This window comes from Marmota monax, unplaced genomic scaffold (genome assembly GCF_021218885.2).
Source record: "Marmota monax isolate L192 unplaced genomic scaffold, Marmota_monax_Labrador192_F-V1.1 WCK01_AAM20220418_F8-fsc00026, whole genome shotgun sequence".
Taxonomy (NCBI): Eukaryota; Metazoa; Chordata; class Mammalia; order Rodentia; family Sciuridae; genus Marmota; species Marmota monax.
Window position 1 is genome coordinate 15,077,787 of NW_026693108.1, and position 19,935 is coordinate 15,097,721.

Below are 19,935 nucleotides of genomic sequence, written 5' to 3' on the forward strand. Positions count from 1 at the left end.
CAGGTAGCCAGCTGTCGCTCGTTGAGTGATTTCTGCCTGTGTACATATGCTTATGTCTGCCTCCCTGTCAATCAAGTGTCTTTCCTGGAATCCCTTTCCCTGTTCTCTGTTTGTTCTGCACGAGGCTTACTTCATTTTCCATGTTCTCTTAAAAGACTGTACTGACCACCCCCCCAATATCTGTATTTTTTGCTTATTAAATGCTGGTAGTATTTATGTCAATGCCCTCCATCCTTAATGTGTATGTATATATATCTCCATCCCCCAGCACCTAACATAGGATTTAGCAGAAAACAGAATTCTTAGGTATGTGTCAAATTAAATTATACCAGATTTGTCAAGCAGGATTCCAGACCTCAGTACATTCCTAGTTTAAGACCAGTTAATCTTTGATGAGGATTTGATTGGATTAGATTAATATTATCCTATGCAAATGTATTTCTGTGAAATTTTTATTTTAGGGTGAAATGGTGCAGAAGGGAACTTACACTGAATTTCTGAAATCTGGAGTCGACTTTGCTTCTCTTTTAAAGAAGGAAAATGAGGAAGCCGAACAGTCTCCAGTTCCAGGGACTCCTACGCTGAGGAATCGCACCTTCTCTGAGTCCTCGGTTTGGTCTCAACAGTCTTCTAGACCGTCTTTGAAAGACGGTGTTGCAGAGGGCCAAGATGTGAGTTCGTCTCTCGTTACAAGATGTCCTGGTTCTTTTGGCTCTTAGGGGCCTCGTAAATTTTTGGTCGACTGTGCGCATAGCATCTTCTTTTGTCCCACAGTAGATTCTGTGGTTCCAAGGTCTTATTCAGCAGAGTTGGTAGAATTAAAACAGACCAAAGGTGAGCAAGCCTGGTTGGGGGCTTTCCTTTGGTTTTGGACTGGAGAATCTCCTAGGTATCAGTAGGTGGATATGCTGCTAGACATTCCAGAGGGATATGTGGCCGATATTGACCTCAGAATTCTTGACTTTATTATAGGTCACCCCTACTTGCTCTGGTGGTTCCTGGCTCCCCTTTTACATCCACAGGCTTGATTTGAAGAACCCCTTAGGCTGTTTCTGCCATGGCCTGTGTTAAATCAATTACTTTTTCTGATTGTTGTATGATTCTGACGTACATGTGACTGATGGGATTCTTTTTCCCATGGTTCGTGTTAGGCCAGAAATTGTGTATGCAAACACCTAAGAATTTCCAGCATGTGAGATAGACCCTTTAAAGTTAGTTCCTATATTTTCTTTGTATTCTTTAAGCCACATCTTAGTCATCTTTGAATGTCCAGTGGCCAGCATAGAGCCAAGTACATCCTTAGCTCATGTGAATCTATAATGTATTTTTAAGTCCTTCAGGTAGAAATGCACTGAAGCTCCCTTAAAAATAGTTATCCCTTGGTATTGGGAGGAGATCATTTCTGGAAATGCTGGGGATATCAGAACCTGGGGATGTTCAACTCACTTATATAAAATGGCATAGTATTTGCGTATAACTTATGCACATCCTCCTGAATACTTCAAATGCGTCTAGATTCCTCATAATACCTAATACAGTTTGATGCTCTGTCAATAGTAGTTATGCTATATTTCTTAGGGAATAACGGCAAGGGAAAGTATGTGTATGTTCAGTACAGGTGTAGTATTTTCCCCCCAGGCATTTTTAATTTGTGGTTGTGGAACCCATGGTTGCAGAGTTCCAACTGAGTATTACAGGTATTCTTTTGTTATCCAAACCCTCACTGTCCACATCTAGGATCCTGGATGATTCTGACAAGCAGCTTGAGATAACATGCTATTCCTTCTATCCAAACTCTCATTGCCCAAACTCTTTGAACTCAGTTACTGTATTGGGCTAACATTTTGAGCCTCTGCTTTATTTGTGGTTATTGTTGGTGCTGGGGATTGAACCGAAGGCTACTATATTTCCATGGTTAATTGACACAAATAATCTAGAGTGGCCATTATTTCCACATTATTAACTTTTGATTTTGGTACAAGTTTTTCAACATTTACACTCGAACTTGGGTATGTCGGGCATTGTGCTGAAAATCATGTTACGCTTCAAGCAAAGCCCTGCCATTCTCTTATTTCTGAGAGACTCCTAGAAGTGAGATGACTAGATCCAGGGTGAATGCCTTTATAGATTGGCTCGCTATTCGCACACCCTTCTCTATGGAAGATATACCATTTTGGACTCCCCCAGCAGCATGTGCCTGTTTTCCCACCCCTCTGCCAGCAGGGGGCACTGTCAACTTCTGAACCGTTCAGGTGTGCTAGCTTGTGCACTACTTTGTCTCTTAATTGCCCTTTTTCCTTCATAGACAGAGAACGCACAGGCAGTGCAGCCAGAGGAAAGCCGTTCTGAGGGAAAGATTGGCTTTAAGGCCTATAAGAATTACTTCACAGCTGGGGCATCCTGGTTTATCATCATCTTCCTCATTCTGCTGAACATGGCAGCTCAGGTACGGAACGGCAGAGTGATCTCCACGGATCTATGTTTGCACTGTGATTGCTGCTCCTTGTAGTTCCCTTGGGGTTTGCACGGAAGTGCTGCCTTTGGGGACCAGTAGGAGTGGTGCTAACTGGGGCTGTGTCCATTACAAAGAGCTTCTGTCGGAAAAGGGCATCTTCTAAAGACTCTAAGATGACAGGTGCATTGGCTTGACCTGCTGTTGTCTAGGAAGTAGGGCTCGCTTGGCACAGACCTGGGCCAGAAGAACCATCTCTGTCCTCTGGAACCTTCCTTTAGATTATGCTTTGTGGGGATTTAAAAGTTTCGAGTTGGTAAGTCATGCCAATGCTGGGTTTTTATTTTTTTCTCCTCCAGGTTTCTTATGTCCTTCAGGACTGGTGGCTTTCCTACTGGTGAGTTATTTCTGGTCTCATGTGAAGGGCTATATAATCAATACCAAGTCTCACTTCTCCAGAGTTCAGGGAGAGGTGGAGTTTGTTGAGCCTTCTCTCCTAATCCTCGCATAGTTACCTGAAGAAAAATTAAAGTTCTTGCTGGTGGAGTGTGACCCATAATGGTCTCTACCCACGTCTGATTCTCAGCAGCATGTTGAGAACTAAAAGTCATGATTCAAATTGAATTTTTATAAGGTGGATATACAAAGCACTGTGTGAGACAGGGATCGTTTTCTAGCATAAAACATTCCTTCCAAATTGAGGTCCATTTTTAGATGTTTATCTAATTTCCATCTATAGCTTAATATTTCCTTTTTTCCCCTGTTCCATAGGGCAAACGAACAAAGTATGCTGAATGTCACTGTCAATGGGGAAGGAAATGTAACCGAGAAGCTAGATCTTAACTGGTACTTAGGAATTTATGCAGGTAAAGTTTAATCATTTGGTCTATTATATGAGAGCTAGAGATGCTTACAATGAGCCAGTGTGGGTAACTAGGGCTTCTAGGAGTAATTCAGTAGTGTCTTAACAGATTAGGAGTCTGAGTCGCATTTACTCTCTGAATTAATTAGAATAATTATTTTTAAAATCTACTAGAAGAAAGAGGCTGAATGAAGACTCTTAATTTGCTCTGTACTGGATTTTGAAAGTTAAACTAGGATTGAGCATTCAGAAAATCAGCCACTGGAAATATGTGGCTATTGTCTATTCTAATAGATTGCTTTAGCTAAATCTTATATCATTATATGGATGGGCAAGGGGATTAGAAACGGATCCCCACCCTGTGGTTCGGATTGTTCCAATTCTGTCTGAATAAACCCTGGCTTTTATTGAACTTGGATGAAATCCTCTGGCAGCAAGGACCCCCAAATAAAAGCATTATTCCCTCACAGGTATGCAAAGCTTCCTCCACAGTACTGCTCATCTCTCGGGCTTCACTAATTACTTAAGAGGGAAGCTAAGCAGGGAGAGACCCAGTGTCTGGGAATTAGGGATCCTTCTCTTCTTACCTCGCAATCACAATGTTATCGCGTCCCCGACTGTGTGATTAATTTAACATTTGGCTTGCCAGACTAATATTAACGCCTTGCGCTGTTTTCACAAGAGTGCTCAGAATATATGTAGCCTTGCATGCTTTTTAAAGGAAATCCTCATCTAAAATTTTAAATATTTCTACAGAAAATGCTTGTACAAGCTTTCCTCAGAGTTGAGTTTATCTCTGTAAGAAGCTGCTCCCTGAAATTTGGTACTCATTTTGTTGATCTCTTGCTAAGAAATCTAAAGCCATTAGCTGTTTACCATCTGAATCGGTGGTGGCTGGGAGACCTGGAGGAGAAAGGAGACTGGTTCCGTTATTTATTCAAGTAGAATGTGGGGCAAAGGCAAATAAATGCCTGGTGGTGAAGTTTGGGCATTTGTGCAGCTTTTGGTGGTTCAATAATGTGAGGTGTCGTTAGAAGGGAAAATATTTATTACAGAAGTTATCTCCACTGTATGTAGTAGCATTGTGCATTAAGCAGGGGAATAGGGCTTGATGCTCAGGGGTAGTATTTACCTAGCATTCCTGAGGCCTTGGGTTCGAAACCCAGCAGGGCAAAGAAAAGCAGGTGGAGGGAGGTATTAGGAAAACTCTTTATGCGACTACAGGCATACTGAATCTTCATGCATGTCTTATTATAAATATTTTGTATTTATATGAAACACTGGGGGATTAGCTGCTTATTTAGATTAATTATCTTTTGTTAAAATGTAATTTCTATTTTCTTGCAATTCAGTTACTTAAGAGTTTTTCCATGTGCAACTTAATGTGGTATTTTCAAATTCTTTAAAGCTACTTGGGCATTTTCTACAAGGAAAGGTAAATCATTTCTCCTGTTCCCTGTTAATATGGAGAAGGCAAGGTTGCCTACTTTTTAAGATTATTTTTCTTAATTCTGAGTTCTAACAGAACTTGTAATTGAATTAGATAAGCCTAGAATGAAATTATAGTTTGCACTTCTCTTTTTCCCCATGTAGTTTCCATTCAATAAGAAGAAAATGAACCCCTTCAATTCTTTTTTGTCAGTGCATCTTGTAAATACATTATATTTTTGTAAAAATCCAGATGCTTTTTGGAATGAATTACATATTATCCTTATAGATCACCTGATCTTCTTTAGCATTATGGAAGAAAATTCAAGGGTCCTGTGTTCTCTGAGTCATGTTTCTTTATTTCAGGTTTAACTGTATCCACCGTCCTTTTTGGCATAGCAAGATCTCTGTTGGTATTCTACGTCCTCGTTAATTCTTCGCAAACTTTGCACAACAAAATGTTTGAGTCAATCCTGAAAGCTCCAGTATTGTTCTTTGATAGAAATCCAATAGGTAAGTCAGATACCACATTGCTCAGTGAATACGTCCTGTTAACACATTGACAATCTGGTGACATTTCAGTCTCTGAAAGTGGAGGCAATCCTGGAAGAAAATAACTGTGCCTGTTTTCAGCCTCACTGATATCCCACCACAGAAAATAATATCAGGACCATACTGTTTTTTATTTTAAGTTGTATGTGTGTGGAACAATGAATGAATGTTTACTTTGCAGAATGTTTTAGGAATAAGTTTGTCATGTGGCATACGCGCAAATGTGTTTAAATGGAGTTGGACAGTTGCTAAAACATTGACTGTGGACATGCCTTGGCGTCAGCCCCCCTTGGGGAAGATTGTCTCTGGAGGAACACCCTGAATTTGAGACTGCGTGCCTCTTCCTTAGGAGGCTTGTCCATTTCTGGAACCCCCGGGCTCTATAGACCCTGATGATGAGGTTTACCCACAGTAGTAATGAGTTAACTAAAACCCAAGATTGCTGGATGTGGTGGTACACTCCTATAATCCCAGCAGCTAGGGAGGCTGAGGCAGAAGGATCATCAGTTCAAAGCCAGCCTCAGCAAGGTCTTTAGCAACTTAGTGAGACCCTGTCTCAAAATAAAAAATAAAAAAGGCCTTGGGATGTGGCTCAGTAGTTAAGTGCCCTTGGGTTTGATTCCCAGTACTAAAACAAAAACAAAAACACCCCAAGATTGGTAAAATGTTAACAGCCCTCAGTCAAAGCTTTTAATTCTGTGTATTTAAAAAAAAAAAAACAACCTTCCTTTCTTTTGTTAGATGTTGCTGTTGCCGTCACCTGTGACTATTTGTGGTTTTGAAGTCACTTTGGTTGCACAATGGGGATTTGTGGTACCTGCCGTGGAGATCCTCAGTAGTTAGTTTTTCCACATTAGTGTACCTGGTGGTTTCCAGGTGGTAGATGTCTCTGCCCTGTGGCCCTGCATTGCTCCGACCCAGGTGCCTTGCTTCTGAAGTAGCCTCCTTGACCCAGGTTTCTGGGTTAGTCATGGCCATATATCCCCACATTGGCCCACAATGGCTTTGTTTATGCAGATGACAGTTGCCAGGGAGTAGGTCTGGAGGGAGCACAGGAGAAGTTTTGGAATGGCCATTGACAGCTGAGTGACTAAGACCAAATCACATAGTTCCTGTTGTACAGAAAATCTCAAAGCAGGGTGTAGTGGGTGAAAGTGTGGCTCCAGGAGCCAACTGTCTGGATTCAATCTTGGTACTAGTTTCTAATCATAATAGCTGGTTATAGTTACATTGATACTCACAAGCTAGTTACTTAATCTCTCTGCATCTCTTGTGTTCCCATCTGTGAAATTGGGTTAGTATTCATACCAACCTTACTGAAGTCCTGTGAGACTTCAGCAGGCTGATCCATCCCCAGTGTTTGAAGCCAAAACGCACCCCATGGTGGCCAGTGAATGCTGGCAACGGTGACAGCGTCCTGGACTTCAGGTTCCTTTCCTGTGGGATGGAGATGCCAGTTCCTGCCCTTTCTGTTTTATGCTGTATTGTAAGGATGAAATAAGAAAGCATCTTGTGTAGATTTATTCAGAAAATATTGTTTAATCCAGGCACTGTGTGAAGTGCAAAGAATTGTGAATGCAGAGGCCACACAAATAACATGGTGCGGTTGTGGCTGTCATTAGAAAGTGACTGGCGGCTTCTGGACGGTAGGCCCTTATGGGTGCTCCACGTTCCCACTTAACTTGAAAACTGCAGACTTAGAGCCTTCAGGGTCACCGCCTGTTGTTTTCATGAATACACCTGATTGCAGTTAAGGAGGCCCTTCATGTTCAAGACCCATAGACTTCTCCTCATGATGATTTCTTCATTAATCAGGGATTTGGGGCCTAGCTGACCAGCTGAGTGACTGAATCTTGGAGGTCACTAATCTTACAATAGCAGCTCATAAGCATTCATCTTCTCCCTCCCATACCTATGAGCAGGATTTTATCCCTTCAGTGAAATAGGAGCCCAGATAAATACTCTGAACATATGCCTGGTTTGCCCAAAATGTTTGGAAGTCATATATTATTTACTTTTCAAGTGATGGATTTAAAACAAAAATTTAAAGACTTGTTTAGATTTAAATTTTTATTTAGATAATTTTTTTGCATTTTGTACAATGGTGAAAGATATACCACAGCTATCAATTATGCCCCATAGTTTATGTTGCCTATTTATGATCTGTAATGGTTATATAACAATATATTAAAATAATTGCTCTGTAAGGTAGCAAGGCAGGCATGCCCTCTTTCTTCAGTGCTATTCAATGTATATGCTAAATGTATAGACTCCTTCCCCCAAACCCACCCAGAATGTCATGCCTCCTGAATTACAGGAGTGTATTTTATGAGAAGGTGAGGAAGGAAGTATAATTTTTTTTTTGTACGTTTGGTTCTGGGGATCGAACCCAGGACCTTGTGCATGCAAGGCAAGCACTCTACCAACTGAGCTATATCCTCAGCCCAGAAGCATACCTTTTTACTTCTTGATATTTAGTTCTTTAGAGCATGCTCAGTAAGAGTCTCGTATGAACTCAGAGCAGCAAGGACTTCTACCAGCAGGTAATGTCCAGTAAGCTAGACAGAGGAGGGAGACTGGGGAAGAAACTCTCCATCCTGGGGTTGCTACATCCCAGCGTGCACCTGAGATCTGGCCAGAATCTCCTTTCATTTCCATCTGTACTTTCCACCAGGGACCCTGCCCTGGTAGGTACAAGTGTCTTCTTCATTGGTTCATGAGCGCTCCAGCCTGGATGTGCTATTTCTCTTAGCACACTTCCTCCCCAGACCCTCATTCCTGTTGCTAATCATCAGGGGACTCAAACCTTTATACTTAACCCCCACTTTCTCGGAAGGTGCTAGAAATAGTGACTGCCAGGCCAACATCCCAAGTTCACTTACTTGGGTTTATGGAGAAGAGCAAGGCAAACCTGGACACACATGTTTCTTTTCCATCATGAAGTTCTGACCACACTTCCCCATTCCAGATGGTCGGCTACCAACCAGGGCACCCCTCTCCAGTCATCAGACTTTAGGTTACTACTCTCTGTTTTGAACCCAGGCATTGGTGCATGATGATTTATCAGGTCCTAATTTGTGTAATATGATTCCTTACTGTCTTACACATCTTTGATAACCTGGTAAATCTTAAGCCATTGGGGTAAAATTTGAACCAAAGCAGTGTATGACCTTCAAATGGTCAGAGCCAGATTTTTTCCTCCACTTCTCTTCTGTTTCCTGTCTTCCTTCTCACTCATCTCGATTTTTATCCACTCCTCCTGGATGTATCTTGGCAATGGTATCATGTCTGTTAAAGACCCTCACATTTTCTGCCGTGCCCAGGCTTCCTCCGCATTTCGATGGTGACTTGAATTGAATAGTGCATTTGCAGATGTCATCTGCCACCTCTGCCACTCCCCCCTCGAAATTTGTGTTCAATCCTAGCCCCAGTCCATTTTCATCAGATTTTACTAACCGGCTCATGCCAATCAAACAGTAAGTCATTCAGAAATTAAGAGCCAGTTTCTCTTTTAAATGTAAATCAGGTTTTCCTTACTGGGACAGAATCTATGCAGCTTTTGACATCTGGCACAAGAGGGCAGCATGATCTGCAGGATTTCAGATAGAGTGTGTAAAAGCAGACATAGCAAAATGCGGTTTGATTTTAAAGCTATCTTGGAAATTCCATTTTTGTAGCTTAGGTCTTTGGTACCTTGATATGTGTTGACAGGGAATTTTAAAAGTATCTTCAGTGTATATTGGGAACATTAAAACTGCATTAAAGAAATATAAACAACATTGTCCGGAAATACCTACCATTTCAAACGAAGGATGCAGATTTCCCAATTAACACTCTCTGGACTAGAAATTGGAATAGGCAGCCACTGACTTCTCATCTGGATATATTTGAATTCCTAAAGGGTACATACTGGTGCTCACACAACCTGCTTCTTTCTTCTTCTGAAACATAAGTTTAGGGAGAAAAGCAAACAGTTTCTTGAGTTTTCCTTGAGTCACGTGAAACGTTTCCTTCTGACGGGCCCCTCCAATCTCTCCCTTTATTTTGGAAACCATATGAGTGGCTAACTGTCCTGTCGTCCCTTTCCTAACTATGGTGACATAGTGTGTGGCTGAGTGCATCGACTCTAGTAGATTCCAGATAAATATTTATTTGCTTTCAATTTGTTATTTTGGCTTTAGGAAACTGAGCTACTGATGTTGGTAGATGTATTAGTTTATTCTCTCAGGGAAGTACAAAGTTAGTCCTGGATTACAGCCGGTGTGTTCATCACACAGTGGATTTTTCTACAGTGTTGTGTGTGTGTGCTCCCTTATGCATTTTACAGGGTTAAAAAAATATTTTTTTTTCTTTATGGATGAAGTTAAAACTAAAACCTTAGAAAAAGAAACACGCTGACATCTCTGCTGGTTTTTTAATCTTCTGGTGGAAGGTGCTTGTGGTCACTGAGGTGTGGGGCATGAACGGTACTCTGGATTTGAAGACCCTCTTCTATCCTCCCTAATCAAAAATCTAGAGTTGTGCCATTGTTTAAGATTTCCAGCTTGATCAGCTGGGAAGTGAGGCTCTGTAGATGACTCCACAAACATATCAGATGTTCTGAATGAGGATGTGTGTTTTAGAGGGGCTGGAGCAGGAGGGTGGAAGTGGTGGGAACGTGGCTGTTTCCCCAACCTGGAAGGGGACCCCTCACTTCCACTGCAGGCTGCTGGATAGCTCATAGAGAAGTGAAGAGTGAACGAAAGCAACAGGACGAGCTTTTTGTACTATCAGAGAGGCTGTGTTGCTATACTGCTTATAAAATCAATTGTCAACCTAGGGCTTCCTTGCCAGGAGGAAAAAAAAGAGTCATCAATAGGGAAGGGACATAATTGCGGGGATGCCTGTCTGTCTGTTTATTCAGTTCAAATGACCACTGGAGTTAGTGCTAAATGCATATTTTAACACGTATAATATTTCAGCACTGTCAAAATTACCCTGACAATAACAGGCCTGTTAAATTATAGCTCTATAAGTTCGGAGGGAAAATGGCAGTGCTTAGCATGCGTTAATCTGTGCCTGTTCACACAAGCGCGGCTGCGGAGCAGGTAATGTGTTTAAACAAGAAATACTGGTCTTAAAACCTCTGATTTATGGTAGGTGTTGTTTTGACACAGCATCATCCAGACGATTTACAAGGCAGGGCTTCGTGTTAGAATCTCTCCCGTGTCGTCATTCTTCACGACATAAATATTCAGCAGTGATGCCGGAAAATTGGTAATATGCCCATTCATGCCATATCACTCGCCGTGTTTCCTTTCAAGTGAGATCTGTTGTGGATATGGTGAAAAGAAACTATGTTTTTTTTTTTTTTTCTTTTCCCCTTACTTGAGAGCAGATGAGCTGTAAGAAATTGAGAATAAGAATAACAACTGTCCTGACAGCCTGCGTGTTTTATTCTGGCTCCAGTCCTACTGGCTTCCCCCACTCCCTCGCTTGGTGCTCTTTGTAAAGTGCATATTTATATGTACATTAGTTGGTTTAAGAGGCTCTTTCTGTTCAAAGGAAGAAGTTAGTCATCATCAGAAAAGCTTTGTGGCAGAACAAAAACACACATTTCCCCTTTCATTTTTCCTTGTTAATAATAACAAATGAAAGTCACTATAAAGGGAGCTACACAAAAGATTGCATCAATCATAATGGTTCTCAATAGCCACATAAATATTATTTTTTCAGGTTTGAATGAAACAGCTAATGGTTTGAAGTAGGTGTGGTAATTAAATCCTGTCTAGTTGTCACACATTAAAAATAATGTTTTTTCACATAACAATGGTTATATGTACTTAAACTCTTATCAGGGGTGATATTAAGTGATATTTTATGGGAGTTGCTCATTTACTGCTAATAGTAAGATAAAAAGCCTTTGTTAAAAGTTTAAATAGTTACATAGTTACATGTATTTGATTGCTATTGTTATTTTGTCAATAATCTCTATAAATGTGATTATTATTGCTCTTGTTGGCAGCTGGTGAATACTGCACTGTTTTAGTGTACATTTTAAAGCTTCTAGAATGTTCTGATCGCGCTTTCTTCATGTTTCTTCTCTGTAATACATTGTACATGGAAATGCTGGCAACTTAGTAACAGGAAGCAGCACTGGGTTTGTGTTTATCCCATTAAAAATGTTAAAAAGGTAAGAGTTAGGAAACTGGCATCTCCTTCAAGGTGGAGATCATGTAATATTTCAGGAAATTTTAAGGTTCACATTTTGCTTTATGGTTTTTTTTTATTTTCTAATAGTTCATAGAATATATTAAATGATACATCTGTCTAAGATTTCATTCCCATACCCTTTATTACAAATATTATTTATTTTGCCATAAGAAACTGGAAAAAACAACATTGAGACAGTGACATTGTATTAAGTATATAGTTGAAAATATTTTATCAAACCTTGATAGTGCTTAACAAAATTATAGTTAAGTGTTTCTCAAAATTTTGATTACATTACCATGTTAGGAAGTAGGTATGTCCTGCCTGAATCTTGTATTAACCTGATGGTTCCCGTCCTCTCAATCTAAGTCCTCCACTTCACTCTAACATTGCAGCTGTGATGTTGCCACCCACTGGCTCTGAGGTTCTGTTGGTTGGTGTCTGCTTGTCTTGGCTGTTAAGTAAATTAGGGTCGGGCAGGCCTTGGTGTCCCTGTGTCTGGTGGTGGAGGCTGAGGACCTGGGATAGCCATTAGGTGGTGTTATTTCGAAGGTTCTCCCCTACCCCTAGTTCAAGATTTCTATTCTTTGTGACCCTCAGAAATGCTCTGGGGTAACTTTATGAAGCAGTTCTTTGCTTTTGTGCAACCATTTCAAGAGAAAATGAAGTATATTTCTGGACCACCTTCAACATGTATAAATTTTATTGATAAGTATACCACTGAGAATGTGATAGGACTAAGCATAGTGTTCTCATGGGATGTGGAAGTTGGTGGGGATTTGCTAGGTTTAAATTCCATTGTTTTGCTATAAGGGTTAAGTGATTCTCATCCAAGATTTGACATCATGGATAGAGCTTTAACTTTCATTTGTAACTGGAGTTTTCATATCCTAATGTTTCATCCTTGTCCCCTTTATTATAAACTTTTATTTTACTGTAAAAACAATGGGGAAAAGAAATCTGAGTATTTATGACTTTGAGTCTGTGACATTTTGTTTCCCATAAACTTTACAATTTTTGTTCTGATCCAAGTTTTGATAGTAGTCTATCAGAATTACAGTTATACAATGATGCAGGTAAGTATGTATGGGCTGTTGGTGGCTTCCTTGGCCTCGTGCCCCCTGCAGTCTTGGAGCTTGTCTGTTGTATTGCTGAGTCTCTGGAACCCAGGATTGGACATATTGTAGCTGATGAGTAAATATTGTTGGTGGAATGGAACTAGGAAGTTTCCAAGGGTATATTTGCATCTCTCCCAGCCACACCCACAAAGAACAAAAAAACTTTACAGTCTTTAAATAAAATTCAAGCCTTGTTGTCTTACAGTTGGTGTTTATGTTAGATCGAACTCTTCCCTATCATTGCTTTTCAAAAGTACAATTTATAATAGAGTATTTCTGGTAGACGTAGTTTCCAGTATGTGATGGCACAGAACATTTGCTGGTTCTTAGGGTGCTGTACTTCACCAGAGTAGACTCCACATGGATACAGTTTTTCCTGTTTACCAGTCAAGGAGATGAGCCTGTCAAATGCCCAATAAATTTCCCTGGGCTTCCGATGCTCACTGGAGAGGACCTTCAGCACTGCTGTGAGTTAACAGATTCGGGTATCATAGTTTCGCCATATAAACCGTGTGTTCCTGAGGAGTAGAGAGGCGCAATTCTCCATTTTGAAGCTGTGATTGGTGGGGAGTTGGAGGCAAGTTGAGATGTCAAACTGCTCCAGTTCTGATAGGGACATAGCTCTGTGATTGCTAAGCCAGCTGTCACTTCTGTGGTTTCTCACAGGTGGACTTTTTTTTTTTTTTTTTGCTAGGAGGCATTTGTTGGTCATCCGGTTGTCCCCTGTGATCTGAGACTTGTCACAGAAAGTCCTGTCTGCAAAGGCATTTGCCAACTTAAAGCACAGGCAACAGATTATTTCTAAAATATCACCCTGTTCCATTGTTCTGTGACTCTATACGGAAAAGGCATTGGTTAAAACTTCAGTACGGGTTGGGGATGTGGCTCAAGCAGTAGCGCGCTTGCCTGGCATGCGTGCGGCCCGGGTTCGATCCTCAACACCACATACAAACAAAGATGTTGTGTCCGCCGAAAACTAAAATAAATAAATAAATATTTAAAAAAAAAAACTTCAGTACGGCAAGAGACATCTATATACATGGAACACACACACTTACAAACGCAGTCCAGTCGTATGTGTCTTCTTTCTAATCTATCACATAAGTGATCGACCTTGATTTCATAAAATTTCCAAAAACCGTTCTTCTGGTACTTCAAGGCAAATTTGTTTTCAAACTGAAATCACACCAGTGGGAGTGTGAGAGGAGTTTAAGGAAAACAGAAGTCAGTGATTCTTAAGACCACAGTCTCTAAGCTTACAGAAAACCCAGCACAGTATTCAACCAGATTCTTCACTGCATCCAGACGCTTTCATGGGGGAACATCAGGATGCTGCAGCTCATCTCAGGAAACTGGCAGGAGCTTCCATCTTCACCTTTTCTTTTGTTTTTTAATGATTTAAAAATATTTTTCTTTTTGGTACTAGGGCTTGAACCTAGAGGCACGTTACTACTGAGGTGCATCCTCATCCCTTTTTTTATTTTGAGATAAGTCTTGCGGAGCTGTAGAGGCTGGCCTCAAACTTGGTATCCTCCATCCTCAGCCTCCCAGGTCACTGGGATTACAGTCATGCACCACTACACCCAGCCCAGTGTCACGTTTTCTGAGGACCTACATGCACTTTGGGCTTCTAGAAGTCTTGAAAGGCTATAGAACATAAGCAACAATGTTTTCTCTGTAAGTAAGTAATGTTATGGTAACATTGACCAGGTTCCATTGAGTATTCTCATTCTTGGTAACTAGGATTAATTTTTGAGAGATTTACTCATCATTTAAGTAAAAGCCCTTCAATATTTGGAATAAGCTTCAAAGTACATTTTGAGTGGAAGTTTATCAAAATATTGTGGTTGTATGTTTTAGGTATCACAAAATCAAGTTCTCTGTTATGGAAGCACTTTCCCTATTTGCATTCTAATAGATTGTATCACTTGGTGACTGTTTCAACCTCTTGAACACCTGGATAGTCTGTTTTAAACTTGTTCTGGTGTTTAGAAATCTTTAGCCAGACATTATTCCAGATGCAGTCACACTCATCACTGTAGGGAAATCCTGCCTGCTGGTCTGCTATTGGTAAAGTGGTGCCTGGTGTAGCTTGTTGTGAGCACAGCCTTGGAAATCTGTATATCTGCCCTGGTGGATTTGCAGCCCGAGTGCTTGATTTTGGGATGTTAAGTCCATAGTTAGTAAATGACTTCTCTCTGAACTTCAAGTGCAAGCTTATAGAAGAGTTCTTTTGATTCAGTGATTGGTCTCCTTTCCCATGGGGTTTGGTGGAAGCATACAATAGAGTATAGATTTTGAGGGTGTGGTAAGTACCACAGTGTACCCAGTTCTTTTTGTTCTACACAAAGATATTTGCAAATATACCACAGTGTAAGCTGATTCGTCCTTAGATCTATTTCTCACACATATATAATTCCACATACAGGGATTAGGAGCAGTGCTTTATAACATAGTTAGCACCATGGATTAATTTTGTTGTTGTTGCCTGTCAATACTCTAGTTGCTTTCTCATAAGTAGTTATTGTTTTAAAATTAAAAAAAATTTTTTCTCACCTATTGGCATCAGAATGGTCTGGGTTCATAAAATTTATTCCCTTTGAAGGAACTATTAAGTTATCTTCTTTTTCTCTTTGGAGAATCAAATGATAGTGATAGCTTAAAAATATATCTCATGCTAACAAATCTTCTCTATGTTCTCCTTATTACTTAGCATAAAAGTGAAAGGAAAGTCAAGTAGGATTCAAAGGGCTGTATTGTAGATAGAAGTGTTCTTTATTATTGTTGTGAATTTTTGTTTTATTTTTGTACTGGAGATTGAATTCAAGGGTGCTTTAGCACTGAGCCACATCCTCATCTCCACGTTTTATTTATATATATATATTTAAAATTTGAACCCAAGGGCACCTTAGCACTGAGCCACATCCTCATCTCCACCATATATATATATTTAAAGTTTGTCTATGGACCTTTATTTTATTTATTTTCATGTGGTGCTGAGAATCGAACCCAGTGCTTCACACATGCTAGGCAAGTCCTCTACCACTGAGCTACAATCCCACCCTGCTAGCCCTTTATTGTTATGAGGCAGGATCTTACTAAGTTGCTGAGGGCCTGGCTAAACTGCTGAGGCTGTCCTGGAACTTGTGATCCTCCTGCCTCAGCCTCCTGAGCTGCTGGGATCACAGGTGTGCACCACCATGTGCGGCTGGTGCCAACTTTTAAAAGTTGGTCTGAACACATTCCTGTAAATGAAGGGAAAATTCACACATATTTCAGGATGATGAAAATTTACTGGAGAATTGTTCTTCCTTGACTTCGAGATTGGCTAAATAGTTGTTGATGTAAAGAGCCAGAGTAATAAAAGGCAACACCTGTGTGATCCAGACAGACACAGGTTATTGCACAATCATGAGCTGCTGCTCATTAAGGAATTGTCTTTAGACCACGTGAGGGACTTAGCTCATGCTCTAGAGAATTTCAAAAATTGCGTGGAGGAACTTTTAATTCCCCTGGATATCACATTTTCTAACCATTCCTCCTTCACACACCATGGTAGAGTTTAAAGCTGAATTGACTTTGCCTTTCCCCTGCCTCTTTATCATGGTGACTGAGCATTCTAGATGAGATCAGGGTTTGAAATTTTACATTGCAAAAGGAGTACCTTGTAATTTTTGGATAAACTTTGTATTATTTTTTCCCCCTAATGTTGGATTGGATGTCAGATGAGAGAGAGCCTTGGTTGTCATTTATGATCTTGATTGAAACAATTATCTGAAGAAGTATTGATGTGTGATGTGTGTATGTGTGTGTGTGTGTGTGTGTGTGAGAGAGAGAGAGAGAGAGAGAGAGAGAGAGAGAGAGAGAGAGAGAGAGAGACTGACTTCTTTTTAGAGTGTCAAACCACAATATGTTTTGTATTATTGCTTTCCGTCAAAGAAGTGTGGAATTGAAAGTTTGTAAATTAGCCAGCAATAAGGTGACCTTTGACTTCACCCACCAGCAGATGGGATGGTTTTTCTTTATGTGCTAATGGTGGTTTTGAACTGCCCTGTAGTTTGCTTTCAACCTTATCTGTGCCATGAGATGAGAATTAAGAGAACTTACATACACACACAGTTTAAGACAATGCAAGGCACATACCTAACATTGATATCTCATGTTTAAGGTGATGAAATTTTAGGTTCATGTAAATTTATAAATTCCAAATTAATATTCTAGTTTTGATAAGAGTTGGGGAGGGGGGTGTGTGTGTTTTCCTAGTCTTCAGGAAAAATAGAGAATGATCAAAACTAACAAGCCACCAAATAAAATCTATAGTGTATTTGGTTTTTTTTTTTTTCTTTGCTTGTTTTGTTTTTGTTTTCAATGGGGCTTAGCTTCATTCCAGAGTTCATTTTAAATTTAATTTGGTTTTACAATGAGAGCTCAATTTTGCATGTAAGTACCAAACATCTGGTTTACTTTTTGTTTGAAAATGATACGGCTGAAGTTCAGTACAGAAGTCTATTGTGTAATTAAGGAAAGACAGTTTGAAATTCTATAAATTAAGTTCTATTTAAATGGAATGTTGGAGTCATTCCAGGGAAACGAACATCCTTCCTAGGAGGAGGAGAAACTTTTTAAAAAAAGTTTTAAAAAACTAAAAAAGATTAAAAAAAAATTTTATTCTATTTTTAAAAAAATCCGACAACGGGTCAGCTGTAGAGACTTCCACGTGTTCACCTTTTTCAAAAAGCGTGAAAAATGGCAAATTTCACAAGTGAAAGTGAAAGTTGACCTAAGGCAGTATTAGATTGTTGAGCCTTCAAATTTTATTCATGGGATTTTTTAGAGACATTCTGTGGTGTGTTCACTCCACAATTCTGGGCAGTCCTTCTGCATTTCTCAGATGGCCATCCTGATACCTCATGTGCAAAAATATGGCTCAAGTGGCCGGGGAGGAAGATTACGTTTTTCAAACATTTAAAGGAATAATAAATCAAACAGGATGAATGAAACTCTTCTAGGTATATTACCCCATTAGCCTTAATAAACCAACAATTTAAATGCTGTAAATTACTGACTGGTTATAATAGCCTGGGGATATGTCAAGGCCTATAGTTTTGGGTGGAGAGACCTCAATGAAGAGACTGCTTGCTGATTTACCAGCAGTCTTTACGTAGGAAGCCCCTAACTCGTCCTGAATCTTGGGATTCAACTTCAGTAATGTCAGAGGGGCCTTCTACTCTGAAATTTAATGATTCTATCATTTTTGTGGAGCTTATTTAGAAATAGTTTAATAAAAGCCTAAGAAAACCAAAAGTAGGCTGTTTGAAAGAATGTCAGGATTTTGATATTTGTTTCCCCACCCTCTCTAATGTCTTGGGGTCTGTTCTGAGACAGAGATTTCGTCTCTTGGCAGTTTATAATCTAGTTCTCCATCACATGGAAGCTCAGCCACAAGCATGATGGATTTGGACGGTTTCCCTGTGTCTTGACACTCTGGAGCAACCACATTAATTTATTTGACAATTTAAACTTACCCAAATTCTGTCAATTCATTGTCTCATTTCATCTGCCGTAGCAACAAAGCAGCAAGCATCCTGCCCTCATCTCTGTGCCTCTGAGCATAGTGGAGCCATGCTCTTCTCTGTCTTCTTTAGGTCCTCTGGCTGTTGTCCGGGCTGGTTTGAGTGAGATACAATGCCTGTAATTGAAAATTTAAAGAACAAGATTGCTGAAAATCATCAAGTCAGAGTGCAGATTATAACTCAGCATTTATTAAGCATCTCCATATGCCAGTGTGCTGGGAATCTTGCATAAGGCAACCAGATACTGTATTCCAAATTCTCTACGGTCATTTTCTGAAGACATGCCATACATTCTTACGCTATTGTGATATTTTGCACTAAATAACACTTCACCTCTTCAGGTAAAGCTTAAATTTGTTTAGTGTAGTGTTTTGTTTTTTTTTTTTAAATGATGGTGGATATCACATTAATCAGAAATATTTTCAAGAATTTAGAAAGCTTCCATGACCTCGACAGTTTACACATTCACAGGTGTTGTAGTGTGGCCCTAATGGTTGTATATCTGAATGCTGAATATGTGTATGTGTGTGTGTGTGTGTGTGTGTGTCTGTCTGTCTGTCGAAGTACAAATTCTAACTTGTGGAAGTGAGAGAAAATGTTTCTATTTTTCTGGTCTACGCTTTCCTCATTCCGTTCACTCAGGTTTTACATGAAATTTCTTGTTTTAGCAATTTTCAGAAGGATTCAGTACTTGAAAATGAGTTGGTTCCAAAGTTGGATGAAAACACCCACATCTTTGTAGGAAAGCCTCCCGTTTCTGAAAGCCGATGATCACTTGGCCTCTTCTCTTGGCCCTTTGCTGCCTAGAGACTTTCATGTATGCATTGTCATGACTTATTAAAGTTTTTGTGATTTTTATGACTGATAATTTATTAGGAAAATGTTGGCTCTGCAATTTATAGTATTTAATATTATTGGAGATAATGTGGAATAGTTAGCTTTAGTCAGTCACGTCCTTCCTGGGAGTGAAAATAATGCAGCACTTGGAATGAACTCTGTGTGTGTGTGTGTGTGTGTGTGTGTGTGTGTACACATACATATATATGGAAAGGGAGTCTGAGATTTCTCAAGTCCTATCAAATTGAAAGTGCTGTTAACTCTTCCAAGATGTCTGTTGACATAGTCCTGAACTCTGCATATGTCATCCTTTCCTACACACATGCCTATGATGTGTAATTTACATATTAGATACAATAAGAGATTAACAACAACTCATAATGAAATAAAAATGAAAACATCCAGTAATAAAAAGATATTTAAATCTTTTGAATTATTTTGACTATCCTCAAAAAAATTTTTCATTTAATTATAAATTCATCTAGAACTCTTTAAGCAGGCTATTTTGGAAAGTCAGTTTTTTTTCTTAGTAGGGTTCATTGCTGTTAGACTTTGAGAGAATGCTACAGTTAGAGAGCCTAGTAATGGAAGTCATCAGCTTGGAGACCTCAAAAGGTTCCTGTTGGCTGAAACACAGCCTGGAGGCTTCTATCATTGTAGCAATTCCATCCAGCTGCTCTCTAGGTCTAAGAAATTCAGAGACTGGTTGAATTTCTCCTGTTAGTCTAGTCGAGAAAATCCTTGTTACGAGTGTTGGTAGTTCATTGTCAAACTTGCCTGGACCTAGAGCTTATGGATGGCAGCCTAGAGTCACAGTGTAATAATCCAGAGAAGTCCCACTGGATGTTTTAGCCAGAGTATTGAACTATCTTCACTGTAGAAGTTTAAGAAAGGAACTGTTTCCTAAGATCAGCGGCTAAA

The 19,935-nt window shown here is 39.7% G+C and overlaps 1 protein-coding gene across 3 annotated transcripts in view; it reads left to right on the top strand.

Moving 5' to 3' along the window:
• Window positions 1-19,935, top strand: part of Abcc4 (ATP binding cassette subfamily C member 4) — a 223,627-nt gene that overhangs the window by 105,268 nt on the left and 98,424 nt on the right. For all 3 annotated transcript variants that reach the window (XM_046454931.2, XM_046454929.2, XM_046454930.2), the window contains 5 exons: window positions 462-671; window positions 2,306-2,446; window positions 2,812-2,849; window positions 3,224-3,318; window positions 5,109-5,255. In XM_046454931.2, coding sequence (XP_046310887.1) covers window positions 462-671; window positions 2,306-2,446; window positions 2,812-2,849; window positions 3,224-3,318; window positions 5,109-5,255 — 631 coding nt within the window. The remainder of the gene's footprint in view (window positions 1-461; window positions 672-2,305; window positions 2,447-2,811; window positions 2,850-3,223; window positions 3,319-5,108; window positions 5,256-19,935) is intronic.